Source organism: Oncorhynchus tshawytscha, linkage group LG08 (genome assembly GCF_018296145.1).
Source record: "Oncorhynchus tshawytscha isolate Ot180627B linkage group LG08, Otsh_v2.0, whole genome shotgun sequence".
Taxonomy (NCBI): domain Eukaryota; kingdom Metazoa; phylum Chordata; class Actinopteri; order Salmoniformes; family Salmonidae; genus Oncorhynchus; species Oncorhynchus tshawytscha.
The window spans coordinates 33,457,068-33,471,638 of record NC_056436.1 but is presented as its reverse complement, the minus strand read 5'-3'; the positions used below and the strand labels follow the sequence as shown (position 1 = coordinate 33,471,638).

Genomic DNA, 14,571 nt, shown 5'->3' with positions numbered 1-14,571 from the left:
TACTGAGAAAAGGTCAAGCGACCACAGTAGGGTATAAAAGATACTGTATCTCAAGACACTTTCTTTTTGCCTGAATACAATAAGGTATTCAGGCATAGCAGAGCTTGGAGCTATGGTTCAAAATGGAGCTCCTCATTATCAAAAGAAACCAGTCACAGATAGGGCATTTCATTTGCTCATGACATTCACACACACACAGAGTTACTGCTTGAGGTAACACCAATGACCTTTACATTTGTGGAGGATGGAGATGTGTTCACGGACATTCAATTCAAATCTCAACCTGTTCTAAATATGTGCTTCCCCTCTCCTCTGAACTCCAATCAAACCTTCAAGAAAAATGCACAGGAACTAATCTGCTCTTTGTCTGAAAAATGGAATTCATCTTTGAATCGGTTCACTTTTCATTTGGACGGTGAGATTGTCTATTGGACTCGGTCACTTTTAGAGCACTGATATCTCTGCTCAATGACTCCATTATAGCTCACATTTATTACAGGAGCAGAGTTGAAAATGTTCCCATCTTGACTCACTCAGACTTGATGGAATATTTAGCAAATATAATACTAAGGGACCCTGAAGCAGCAACACAAGACCAATTGAAGCATTTTTCTACCTGGGTTTTTACAGCACATACATGCCGTCTTAAATAATTATCAAGTAATTATCCAAAAATAACTATCAAAAGCAATTAATAATTTTCCCTAGAAAAACAAAAGGACGCAAAGGAGAAAATAAACATTCTGTACATGAAGGCTCAATTTCAAAGGGTCATAACATTACTGACCAGCATGAACCTGAAGATCATTTTAACTGCCTCACCTAACACACACTTCTATATACGATTGAAAAGAAATGCATCAAATTATAAATTTTCAAAACAGTGACATCAACAAACAAAAAAAAGACTTATCTGGTGCAGAGTTCAAAGAAGCCTTACCTTATTTTCCTGGGCTCAGTGGTGGACCAGTTGGAGCTAACTAGCTCTTCGGGTAACAGGCAACCCATTGACATGGTCCATGACAACCTCTGAAGCTGGTGAAGGACGACTGCTCCACATGCATCAAGGTCCTCTCCATTCAAGCCTGCCCTGGCGTTACAAAGGCTGACGAATATATAGAGCGGAGTGAGCCATCGCCATGGAACCCGGGGCTCAGCCTAGCAGCCCACAGGTCAGGAGTATAGAGCACAGCAGCTGTTCTCAGTACACCCCATGTTAGGGATGAGCCAACACACACAAGCCCCAAACACATGGCAAAGGCCACAGCAAGAGACAAACGCACACAATTCACCGTCTGACAACCAGGTGACAGTAGTTCTGATCATTCTGCCAAAAAGGCAAGAAGTTGGGAATGTTATTTCCTTCCCTGCTATTCTATTGCAAACACTTATTGATAATAAAACATTTGTATCTTTATCCTCTTGTACAAAAATGTAATATATTTAGAAAAGTGTTCACTTTCGTTTCAAATGACACATAGCCAGTGCATTTCAATGACTCCCAAATGCCAAGAGGACCATAATTCAGCAGCAAAGTGTGGTTACTATGACAATCCTGTGTCTTTGAAAAACCCTTAGAAACCAAGATGTGCTGAAAGAGCATTGTTGGTGCCAAGTGATGACACTTAATTTAAAGTGAGAGCCCTTGGCGGCAGGTTGATACATTTTCCCCAGATCCATGAATACTGGTTGATAATGAAAATAATTGCAGCCAAACTCAAGGCAAAGACCAAAATCGTTTCTAAATATGGAAAGAGCTTACCTGATCACTTTATTGCGTTTGCTATCGGCAAGTGACGAGACACAGTACACACTTCTTTCTCCTCTGTGGAATCGTTGTTCGATGCTCTCCAGTAGATGGAAGAATCCCTCCATGGACAGTCTGAAAGAACGTATGTAAGAACGAATGTATATCAAATGAAGACACAGAAACAAAAAGTCTGACTGGATTTGAACCATACGTGTTTACAGATTTTTCCTCTCTCGGTGTGTGTTTAAGGCACTATGGTAGCATTTGTATTGACTGACATGTTAACCAATGTCAGAGATGGGCCTTCAACCATTCAATTCGATGTCAATTGATGCGGAGTGAATACCAGGCAGGAAAATAAAGTGCCTCAGCACTGGGTACACAGCTAATAAACTGACGGATTAGGAGCATAGAACAAAACTGTTCTTGTGTCTCATTTCAATATAACAGGGGCCTGGAAATTATTATAGAAAAACATTCATTTCATCCTTATTCGGACAGCTAACATAGCCCAACCTCCCAACAAGAAAAAACCCAAGATGATTTCTTTTGGTGAGAGATTTACACTTTAATCTGGCCATGTGAGGCTGTAAAATGAGAAATTGGTGCCTAATGCATGTGGATTGGGGGAATCCATCTCTTTCTTGAGCATTAAGCTCTGGGTGGCCCTCATTGAATTCCCCAGAAACCCCAGCCGAGATCCTGAGCCCCCCAACATAAAAGGGGCAAAAAGAATGTATGACAATCTATAATGGGCTCCGGGGTTAGAGGTCAGCAAACAATTGCTCCTTCCCTTTTGCAGGTTGTTTCCTGGTAACATCCTGATTAAGCTGGCAGCTTGAATTATATCCATGACATGTAGTGCACCATCCATCTGCGCTAAGTCCTCTTCAATGCAGCTGAAGTAGCATGGGTAAAAGCTCTGCCTTTTTTCCTCCCGTCAGCGTGGGCCTTGAAATTGTCATCAACTTACTCTACATTTTATTTGTCAGTGCTCTTCAAAAAGGGACCTTTTAACTAAAAAAAGGGAATTAGTTGTGTGCACCAAACCTCTCCGTATTGTTGTGAGGGCTTCATCGCGAGGTCTCATACCACACGTTTGGTGTTGCTGTGTGTGTGTCTGAGTCTCGACATCATCAGGAGTGTATTATCAGTAGGGATGGAGGGGGGGGTCAGCCTCTGGCGAGTGATATAACACTGACACTGTGTACAGTAGAGATTTCACCAGGATTTCCTAAAATGTAATGGTTTCAACATGAGTGATTGGTGTCAGATCACTTTCAGGGCATTTCTTTCACACACAAAGAAAAGGGAAAATGCTGGAAAATACTAATAGTTGTATCAAATGGAGGGACCTGGTTAAACAAATAACACTGTACAATAATTCTCACTATTAAACGGTTGTATGTGAGAGTACACAATAACCAGTCAATTCAGATTAACCAGTACAATCCAGACAGCCTTTGTCCGTTTGGAACCATTTCTAAGTAATGCCCTTGATTAAGGGGGTTCGTACTCAGACACTTCATATAGCTACAGAATCTCCACATGATTTTTAGAGAAAAAAAACATCTCACAGCTGACGTAGCCATGACGTTGTTGTCTTAACAACAACATAATACAAGTAATTCCCAGTCACCACAAGAGACATTACACAGCATCTTCTATTTATGTACATATTTCCATCGTCAACATTTTTTTAAAAACTACTTTTTAATCACTTATTTGTTAATATTAAGATAATTTTACTGCACTAAAGACAGCTTACAGGTAAGCATTTCACTATATCAGTGGGTTTTTTTTTTTACTTGTCATGTTTTGTGTGGACCCAAGAAAGAATAGCTGCTGCTTCTGCAAAAGCTAATGGGGATCCTAAATAAATAAACACTGCATCCCTGTGAAAGACTCCAGCCATTACGATGAGCACTAAAGAAAACCCAAGAGGGTTTCTGTTCTCTACTCCCTCACCCAGGTCACACCAGGGGGAAATATAATGGAATAATGGAATGAATTGCCAACGCTTGTTTTCCTGCCTGGGAGCTGAATGGGAAAAGCGATATAAACTCTAACCTTGACGTTGAGTGAGGCCGCGTGGCACTGGAGACAGGCTGCTCTGAGCTTCACATCAAAGCGTTGTCTCTCCCCCTCATACACAGGGCTCCATGTTAACAATGGAGAGCTCAGATTCTCCCCTCCCCATCGCCGCCACAACCAACCACTCTACAGCTTCTCTAAAGGGCACAGTGGAACATTTAAATAGAGTACACAACATCTAAACAAAAACATTCATTGTTCAGGTTCCAAGTACAATAATTTGTCTGTTTTATTTTCATTCCATGTCAAACTTCAACCCTGATACCAAGCAAACAATACATTTTTGTTGTTGTAGCAGATCAAATGTTAAAATAGTTTGGACTGTAAAAAGAAATGCTGTATTTTGGTGGCCTTGGAAAACATTTGTACAATACACATGTACAACTGGAAGATGAGGCCTATGCATTGAGGAATATACACCCATGCATTGCAAAATCTAAAAATCACAGACAAGCTAGTTATTTATAAGAAATACTTTTGAGTTTCACCCCCAAACAGCTACTTGTCTACCAACACATATACTGAGAATTACAGACAGAGGAAAGATGCACATTATAGCTACGCTGCGCATTATAGCTACGTCTATAGCCTGCCATCAGACTTTATTCAGAGGACAGGAAAGATCTGGATTAATGGACAGAAATTGTCACTCCGTTCACTGTGCAAGCCATCCTTAAAATCAGAGGACACCAAGCGCTGGATTTCTTAGTGTGAGTGCCTGTCCACATGCCCACCCTCCAGAACACTCTATGGAGCCACAAATGTCCTCCTCCACTGAGACTTCCTGAGGTCTCCCAAGCAGAAAATTGCTCTGTTACAGCATTATCTTGGATTAAGGCAATAATGTTTGTCACGGGTCCTAAACCCTCCCTATAAGGTGCACTGAGGCTAAAGCGGCTGCTGCTGAGAAGAAGTGAGTGCGGTGGGTCGTGTGGAGCAGGACTCCCACCATCCTCTCTGGCGGCTACAGATGTGGCGCAAGTCAACTGTCTTGAGCAGAATCCCCAGTGCAGCTTAGCTATCCTGCAGCCCAGTTCAGCTTGGCCACTCTGGAACATTCTCATGTAAAGCTGTAGCTTCGCTGCTTTAGCCTGCCCCTCTGTTTAATTTACTCAACAATAAAACTGAATTAAACAGATAGGCTGGGAGGAAAATGTAGAAAAATGTTTACAAAATTAAAAAGAACTGTGTTTGTTATGATGGCTGACCATAAGGGTTTAATTGAATATCCTCAAATGAATAGACAGCTCTTTCCAGTGCAGTGCAACACTTCACTGAGACCGAAATGTAAAGTACATAACGAACTCCTACCTTTTCAATGGGATTTCTGGAGACGTGGATTCGCTACGTGATTCTGGTCTGTTCCTAGGCTCTGGAATGTCCAGTAATTGACTGTGAACACTGGCGCTGCGGAGCTCCCTCTCGCTGGGTGGAATAGCACTCCTCTGTGGTGGGCTGTCTGTCCTCCTGGTGTGGCTGGCTGTCCTCCTGGTGTGGCTGGCTGTATGGACTACACCCTCTGGCACCTTTGGTAGCTCAGCCAGGTCAGACTCAGTCAGGGAGGTGGACAAGTCACTACCAATGCTGGTCACTGACAGCTCCATACTGGAACTGGATCTACTAAGGGTTTCACTCTTCTCTAAAAACACATAAACAACAGGCTATTTGAATCAGTGTGTATATGTAGCATCATAAGTAAAAATATATGCATTTCAGCAATTCCTTAAAAGGAACACGTTTCAATCAGATTGCTAAGGAATAAAATACTAGCTAGTACAGTGAAACAACGTACAACATACAGAGTCTGGATATCTTCTGGCATTTAATATCTTTCAGTAATAAGATCACCAACCTGGCACATCTTGAGATTCTTTTCCCAAGTCAGTTTGAGGCAGTGATCTTTGCAGAACTCTCTCCACATCTTCTTTTATGCTCTCCTGATGACCAGACCCTCTACCCCGAGTGTATTCTGCAGGTGAATTCCTGTCCCACATATGGCTGATAGTGCTGGGCGATGGGCTATTCTTCTCAGGCCTCGTCAAGGTCACCCGAGGTGAAGTCAGTTGTTCATCACCTCCAAAAGGCACACCGGCGCTGGCTGTTAAGGTACGAACAGATGGAACCACTGCCGCCGTCCTTTCATGTTTGTCACACAAATTACAGCCGTCGGGGGAATCGTTTGAGCCTGAAATGTCAACTGATAAAGACGCTCCGCTCTCGGCAACGACCTCTCTGGAAACTTTGGAGTCATTCGAAAGGCCACTTTGCAGGCATTCCGAGGCATGTGATGGATGATTTGGTGAATGACGCTCCGCTTGTCGTAAGTGTATATTTGCGGTGGCATCTTCAGCCGCGGAACTTCTGGAGGTCTGGCGACCCATGAAGATTACAGATGGTTGGCGTAAACCCCTGGCCTGTGGTGAGGGGGACTCACCCTGAGGATAGCAATTCAACAAATCTCCCTGAAAAACAGGAAACAATTTAAAAAAAGGTAACCCGGTTAATCAATGTTACTCACGGTTACTCAATGTCAAATAGCAAAATGTTTATCAAAAGCAATGCATTTTGGAGATCATATCTAGGGATGCAGGTGTATTGTGTAACTCCAGTTAAATTGACTGCTAATTCATATCATTATGCTCAAATCATATCCCCAAGAGCAACATTTTTTCTTGTCACAGTCCACATTCCAATTTGAGCAATGAAAATTCGAAAGACAATGGTACTTCAATTAATATATAATCATAATAACACGGCGTACCATACCATGGCAAAATAGCGTGAAATGGTCAAGGATACCCTTCAGCCACAAGCAGCAAAGACATTTCAAGTTGGTGTAATATTGCTCCTACAATTTTCTGCTTCTATAATTCTGTTTATTCTCCTAAAAATGCAACACTTGCAAATTAGGTTATAAGGGCTTTTTCTTCAAAAACAAACAGCAGGGTGTTTTAAAAGTATCACTTTTTTCTGTTAAAAACGCTATTTATTTGGGTCAAGGTCATATTTATTTCCAAAAGCCTCTTTCAGAAGAATGTTACACGATCAATGTTTTAACTTCTAATCGTATAAGCAATCCTCTGTACAAGTTGTGATTCATGTCTGCTGTGGCACCAAGGGGGTCGGAGAGAAAGCTAAAAAAAAAAACCTTCCTCCAAACATAATAACAAAAAGTATGGCTTCTGTTTCTTTTCTGATAAGAGTCTTAAATACCAAACAGTTAGCTGCTTAATAACATTCACTGTAAACCATGCAGCTCTGCCCAGCAGATCCACAAAGTAGGTAAAAAATAGGAAAAGTTAATTTCTTGGCTGAGTGATTCCATCGGTAGCTGCAGGGCAAAGTAGAAAGTGTTTCACTAAAGTAGCAATTGATTCTTCTATCAATCTGCGGCACGCGCGTGCTCTTCCAAGGAATGTATTAAATATGAAAATCATATCCCGTTATCATCTGTCTCCAGCTTTCAGCCCGGTAAGCTTCCCTTAATGAATGCTGTAGCCTGAGGGACATGCACACTGCCAGCAATGGCTTGTATGCATAATGGAGTGACGGTACCATTTTGCTCATTACAATATCGCCAAGCTGAGGGGGGGTTGTGCACACAGTCACAAGTGACTGCTCTAGACAGCATGCTCCAAGTTATTATGAGATGTCTTAGACATTTCATCTAAAAGAGCTTTAACTGCGTTAAGTGAAGGAAGAAGCAGCTATAGGCTTGAACTACATCGCTTGTACAGATGCACCAGCCAGGATTAGACACCTGCATTATTACAGACACAGTTAAAATGTATACTGCTCTACAGATTTGCTCTGCATAATGTCTACTTTTCTTTGTTGTTCCAAAGCTGAAAACACAGTTCGATAGAGCTAAGATTTGCATTATCCTACAAAAAAAAAAGAGAGAGATTTGCCATAAGAAGAGAATACTGTGTGAGTCAAATATTTTGGGCCAAATCTTCTGGAACTCTAAAATATAAGGATTGCATAATACATGATACACATTTCCCAAAGACTATTTTGGACTGTATAACTTTTAAATCACATAAATGACCCTTATATAAAATGAATTGCACAAAACATAGGGCACCCTGCATTAACAAACAGCAGACTACTACTACAGCCAGAATGAAACATACAGGTAGTTTAGTTGCAAGTCATGTATGTTCTTTGAAAAATGTGTTAATTTATTCTAATCAAAGGTTAGGCTTACATCTATCTTCTAATTTACGTTTTTTTTGTAATTTCAAGAGAATCTTAATTATTATTATTACCTTGTCTATTTTAAGATTTGGCTCTTCTTTCTTCTGCCTTGCTGCCATAAATCTGGAAATTCTATTCAAGCATTCAACCTGAGAAATTCAGGAAAAAAATACAGTCAGTAGAGCACAATTCATTTAGCAAATGTCCCTTTTCAAAGTGATCAATAATTCTATATCTACTGTACCGTTTTTCAATTCTTCAACAAAAAAAAAGGGATACATCGTTGGACATTGTCCTTATCAGAAAGATCTACATAATGAACATGTCATTATCTTGGTAATTGTATACATAGGATGTTTCTTCAGTGTGATAAAACCATGTTAAACATGTTCTGCAAACACATTTAAAAACATAGACAAGAGGAGCGGGTGAAATCCAAAGTGTCCAAACATGAGAGTTAGTCACCACGGGTATTCCCCAGTGAGTGTCCTCCATGGTGCCTGCAACACTCTTAATCATCTGAGTAGCCAGACTGACTGCCCTAATCCCAACTCCAATTAAACAGTCTAATGGTGCAGTTAAGGGCACTAGGATTAACTCCAACATCCCAGGCCTTTTCTTCAAAACAATACAAATTGCACACAAAAAAAGCTACTTTTGTTTATCAAAATGACTAAATACACTTGTTATCTATTTGCACTGATTCGACAGCGACTGATATCAACAATGAAGTCACGAGTGATTATGATTACGGTCAGCATCATTTGTATGTATGTGTGTGGTCGTACTGTATTGTACTGGAGAAATAGGCTGAAATATCTAAACAAGAAAACAAATAGTGACTTAGTATACAAAATATCTACAATTGAATGTTAAAGGTACCTTTTCACAGTTGTTTGACTGCTTGACAATGAAGCCATAGCACACTTGTAACAGGAAGATGAATGAAACAATGTGACAACAGAAAATTATTTATAAAAATCAACTACAAACATTTACGAATCATAAAGCATAAAAAAATAAACAAAGCAACTGCTTGAGGGGGAAAAAATAAACCTCTGGAGCACTTCACTGTCTCAATATTGGGCAATTAATTTAGCGAGTCATAATTAACCAATTTTGTTAATTTGATATTAAGCTGTAGAGCACTGTTGTTGAGTTAAGCGATAATCTGACTCGTTCATTGTTTTCTCTTGCTCATTTGCCTGCAGTGATAAACTGCAGTGTTCGAGTGTTTACTATTGTTACATCAAGCAAATGAGTGTAAATATCCCTACAGTGTACGGCAATTAGAGCATGATACTAAGGCAATTGACAATAAGAACGTCATTGAAGTGCATGCATCATATTTTTGAAATTCTAAAACATTTTTGTGTTGTGAAATGGCCTTGTAAATCATGATCCCACACTCACATTAACTATTCTTCAGTACATAAGGGACAATAGAGCATGAGCGTTAACCATAGGTTTACTGTACAGTGATCTTTATTGAATCATGTAAAAAGATTTCAATAAAAGGTGCTCTCCATCTCAATCATGTAAATCGTGGTACAGTTTGCAGAGAATCATAAACCTTTTAAATTCACAATGCCTAATAACAACTCTGCAGCTGTGTCCCAGTCTTACCTTGTGTTCATCCAGAGGGTTACGGTCAGGACAGTGCTCCTTCATGCTCATTTCAATGCACTCCACATCTCTCAGGAGCTCCAGGTTTCGAATTTTTGCCTGTTTCTCTCTCTCACAGATTTCCTTGAGATAACCACGGAGTGTGGCACACTTTATCTGAGGACTTAAGGCAATAAAGAGATGTATTTATTTAAGGACACTCATGCAAATAAAAGCCAGATGTGCAGTACTATTCCTCCACACATTATTCTAAAGAAATGGTTACTACGGCAGTGTTTCCCCTATAGTAATTTAGCTGCGGCACCCTGACACTCTCCCCCCGATTATAATATTATTATTTTTAAGACGGAATGTGCCACTATTTTAAGAGGAAAAAGTGCCACTATCTGCCACCGCCACCGCAGCCGTTGCTATTGTTTTTTCTTACGATGCAGAAGTCGCCCGACGTGACAAAAACATTTGCAGTACATAATCTGCTGTTCTATCGAGCATACAATGATGTCTGAGGGAAAAAAACAGTGTTCTTTGTTTGCAGTAACTTCTTTGTTGTTGTAATTTCACAAACGGATGTGGCGGTTTCACCATTAAGGACTCCAACTTTAAATATTTCTGCCAAGACATGCCTTTAAGATCAGAGTGACAAGTTACAATGTACAGTATATTTGTAGCATTTTGATGCATTCAGAGTATTTGGGGGGTTTTCAATTAGGTAAATGCAGATGAGCAACCCCATGCTTCAGCCCTTTTATTTAAACTTGCCCTCTAGTCTCCTTTTCCCCTCTTATCACCTAGCACCACTATTTTTTTTTTATATTACCTTTATTTAACTAGGCAAGTGAGTTAAGAACAAATTCTTATTTTCAATGACGGCCTAGGAACGAACAGTGGGTTAACTGCCTTGTTAAGGGGCAGAACGACAGATTTTTTACCTTGTCAGCTCTGGGATTCGGTCTTGCAACCTTTCGGTTACTAGTCCAACGCTCTAACCACTAGGCTACCTGCCGCCCCGATGCGGCATCAATTGGGCTACAGGTTATAATGTTTTTAAAAGGGAAAATTATATTTCAGATGGTGTCAACATACTTACATTGTCATTCATTTTGGAGTAGAATGTCCTTTTAAAAAGTCACCAGAAAGTCACCAGTCGTTCCACCCCCCAAAAACTATTCCCCCGCTACCTTTGCCACTGCTGCTGAAAAATATCCTAGGGGAAACACTGTACTATGGAGTAGGCCTATCTCTATGTTCTGTTTTCACTAGCATTCCTCATTAGTAGCTGAACAGTTTAGAACTTCAGTATACAGTGAAAAAATAAAAACGTTGCATTGTATAGGCCTAATTCATACCCGAGTGACTACCAGTGAAATAACTAGCATACTAGTATAGCCTAATAACAGTGGTACTACTAGTCTAACTATCTGTACTTACATAACCACCACAATGTCATGCCTACACAGGTTATTGCTCATCGTTACCCTGGAATAAACCGGGTGCTGTGCCCACATAAAGGAAATACAACAATTTGGGATGAAAAATAATAACTGGATAGCTAATGAGTGAACTGTTATTATGATTAAGGGTTTGATAAACAATGCACATAAAGCTAAACTGCTAGCTAACGAGCTAAATTGTTAATTGTTGGGACCCACTTACCCTCTCTTGTCAGATCTGCAGTAAGCAAACAACTCCCTCTCCAACTCAAGTCTCCTCTTTTCCCTACAGGAATAGATTAAACAGATGTTGGCTACATATTTTTTCCCATCTTTGCATCATACGAATAAAAACTATTATAGGCAACAAACAAAGACGTGTCCCCGTAACATACTAGCTTCAGCAGCCCCATGAACGCCCACAATAGTGGTCCAGATGGTCGTGCACGGAGCTAAACGTACATTAACCGTCAACATTTTCATAGTTAGCTAGCTACAGTAACGTTACAGTAGCTAGCTAATTATTAAACTACTGATTAGTCGCCTGATCTAACGTTGCTGCAGTTCTGGTAAGAATGACATGTTTTACCAGTTCGTATGAAACCGGTATTGCATACACAGTGACATGAGTAACAGTAGCTATTTAACGCTAAGCTAGCCCTATCTAGCTAGCTAACGTCGTTAGTTTGCTGTTGGTGTAACCCCCCTACTAAGTTGGTTAGTTAACGTTAGCTAGCGTAAAGAAAATATGCAATAGTTATTGTTAAACTTATACATTGAGGTTACTTACACGTCTTTTTCAAGACATAGTTGCTTGCTAGCGAGTCAATCCGCTGACCGGTAAAATAGACCAACAGCTAGCTAGTTAGCCGTTGCTAATGGTTAGTTAGCTAGCCACTTTATCCAGTGACACATGGCGTGAAAAGCAGCAGCAGTGTCGGGAGAGTGCACAACTCAAACTCGTGGTGTCAAAGGGGCCTGGCACCAAAAGGAAAACGGGTTAAAATCTTACCTTTCGTGCATGCTTTGTTGAATGGATCCAATTCTTTCATAGTATTGGTCCTCACAGAACGCCATGACAACAACGTTCCTTACCCTTTGCGCCCCGTTTTGTACAAGCAGCGAAAACGTAGCTACTGAAAAGTGTTTATGCTGGTTGCCATGAGCACCACTTCCCAGAGATCCCCTCTTGTAAACAACGGGAGCGGGAAAGTAGCGAAGTGATGTGATTTGCGCTGGTCTAGAATCAGCTTACAGACTGTACCAATGACTGTATATGAACGGTACACTCATGCAAATGAAAATGCATTTGGAATCTAAATAATTATTGCATACATACAGGGAGAACGGGCATTATTTCCCTGTAATCAAATCAAATTGTATTAGTCACATGCGCCGAATACTTACGAGACCCTAACCAACAATGCAGTTTCAAAGAAATCTGGAGAAGAAGAGATAAAAGTAACAAGTAATTAAAGAGCAGCAGTGAAATAACAATAGTGAGACTATATACAGGGGGGTACCGATACAGAGTAAATGTGTGGGGGCACCGATTATTTGAGGTAGTATGTACAGTTGAAGTCGGGAAGTTTAGACAAATACATTTAAACTCAGTTTTTCACAATTCCTGACATTTAATCCTAGTAAAAAAATCCCTGTTTTAGGTCAGTTAGGATCACCACTTTATTTTAAGAATGTGAAATGTCAGAATAATAGTAGACAGAGTTTATTTCAGCTTTTATTTCTTTCATCACATTCCCAGTGTGTCAGAAGTTTACATATACTCAATTAGTATTTGGTAGCATTGCCTTTAAAATGTTTAACTTGGGTCAAACGTTTTGAGTAGCCTTCCACAAGCTTCCCACAATAAGTTGGGTGAATTTTGGCCCATTCCTCCTGACAGAGCTGGTGTAACTGAGTCAGGTTTGTAGGCCACCTTGCTCGCACACGCTTTTTCAGTTCTGCCCACAAATGTTCTATAGAATTGAGGTCAGGGCTTTGTGATGGCCACTCCAATACCTTGACTTTGTTGTCCTTAAATTAAGCCACTTTGCCACAACTTTGGAAGTATACTTGGAGTCATTGTCCATTTGAAAGACCCATTTGCGACCAACCTTTAACTTCCTGACTGAAGTCTTGAGATGCTGCTTCGATAAATCCACATAATTTTCCTTCCTGATGCTGCCACCCCCGTGCTTCACGGTTGGGATGGTGTTCTTCGGCTTGCAAGTCTCCCCATTTTCCTCCAAACATAACAATGGTCATTATGGCCAAACAGTTCCATATTTGTTTCATCAGACCGGAGAACATTTCTCCAAAAATTATGATCTTTGTCCCCATGTGCAGTTGCAAACCATAGTCTGGCTTTTGTATGGCGGTTTTGGAGCAGTGGCTTCTTCCTTGCTGATCGGCCTTTCATGTTATGTCGATATAGGACTCGTTTTTACTGTGAATATAGATATTTTTGCAACTGTTTCCTCCAGCATCTTCACAAGGTCCTTTGCTGTTGTTCTGGGATTCATTTGCACTTTTCGCACCAAAGTATGTTCATCTCTAGGAGACAGAATGCGTCTCCTTCCTGAGCGGTATGACGGCTGCATGGTCCCATGGTGTTTATACTTGCGTACTATTGTTTGTACAGATGAACGTGGTACCTTCAGGCATTTGGAAATTGCTCCCAAGGATGAACCAGACTTGTGGAGGTTTACAATTATTTTTCTGAGGCCTTGGCTGATTTCTTTTGATTTTCCCATGATGTCAAGTAAAGAGGCACTGGGTTTGAAGGTAGGCCTTGAAATACATCCGCAGGTACACCTCCAATTGACTCAAATGATGTCAATTAGCCTATCAGAAGCTTCTAAAGCCATGACATCATTTTCTGGAATTTTCCAAGCTGTTTAAAGGCACAGTCAACTTAGTGTATGTGAACTTCTGACCCACTGGAATTGTGATACAGTGAATTATAAGTGAAATAATCTGTTTGTAAACAATTGTTGGTAAAATTACTTGTGTCATGCACAAAGTAGATGTCCTAACCGACTTGCCAAAACTATAGTTTGTTAACAAGAAATTTGTGGAGTGGTTGAAAAACGAGTTTTAATGACTCAACATAAGTGTATGTAAACTTCTGATTACTTGTCATCCACAACACGGCCAGGTCTCTGACTTCCTCCCTATAGGCTGTCTCATTGTTGTCGGTGATCAGACCTACCACTGTTGTGTCATCGGCAAATTTAATGATGGTGTTGGAGTTGTGCCTGGCCGTGCAGTCGTGAGTGAACAGGGAGTACAGGAGGGGACTGAGCATGCACCACTGAGAGGCCCCTGTGTTGAGGATCAGTGTGGTGGATGTGTTGTTACCTACTCTTTCCACCTAGGGGTGGCCCGTCAGGAAGTCCAGGATCCAGTTGCAGAGGGAGGTGTTTATTCCCAGGGTCCTTAGCTTATTGATGAGCTTTGAGGGCACTATGG

The 14,571-nt window shown here is 40.6% G+C and overlaps 1 protein-coding gene across 4 annotated transcripts in view; it reads right to left on the bottom strand.

The window, feature by feature from the left end:
- kiz (kizuna centrosomal protein) overlaps positions 1 to 12,502 on the bottom strand; it is a 39,680-nt gene extending 27,178 nt beyond the window's left edge. The window contains exons 1-8 of one of the 4 annotated variants that reach the window (XM_042325440.1): positions 12,113 to 12,502; positions 11,324 to 11,386; positions 9,671 to 9,833; positions 8,116 to 8,193; positions 5,697 to 6,306; positions 5,156 to 5,483; positions 1,763 to 1,882; positions 941 to 1,105 (exon numbers count right to left, since the gene is read on the bottom strand). In XM_042325440.1, the coding sequence (XP_042181374.1) occupies positions 941 to 1,105; positions 1,763 to 1,882; positions 5,156 to 5,483; positions 5,697 to 6,306; positions 8,116 to 8,193; positions 9,671 to 9,833; positions 11,324 to 11,386; positions 12,113 to 12,177 (1,592 nt within the window). In that variant the 5' untranslated portion in view covers positions 12,178 to 12,502. Of the gene's footprint in view, positions 1 to 940; positions 1,106 to 1,762; positions 1,883 to 5,155; positions 5,484 to 5,696; positions 6,307 to 8,115; positions 8,194 to 9,670; positions 9,834 to 11,323; positions 11,387 to 11,890; positions 12,022 to 12,112 lie in introns of those variants that run through there. The other 3 variants (XM_042325441.1, XM_024429920.2, XM_042325442.1) reach the window with 3 other exon arrangements.
- Positions 12,503 to 14,571: the final 2,069 nt, after the last annotated feature.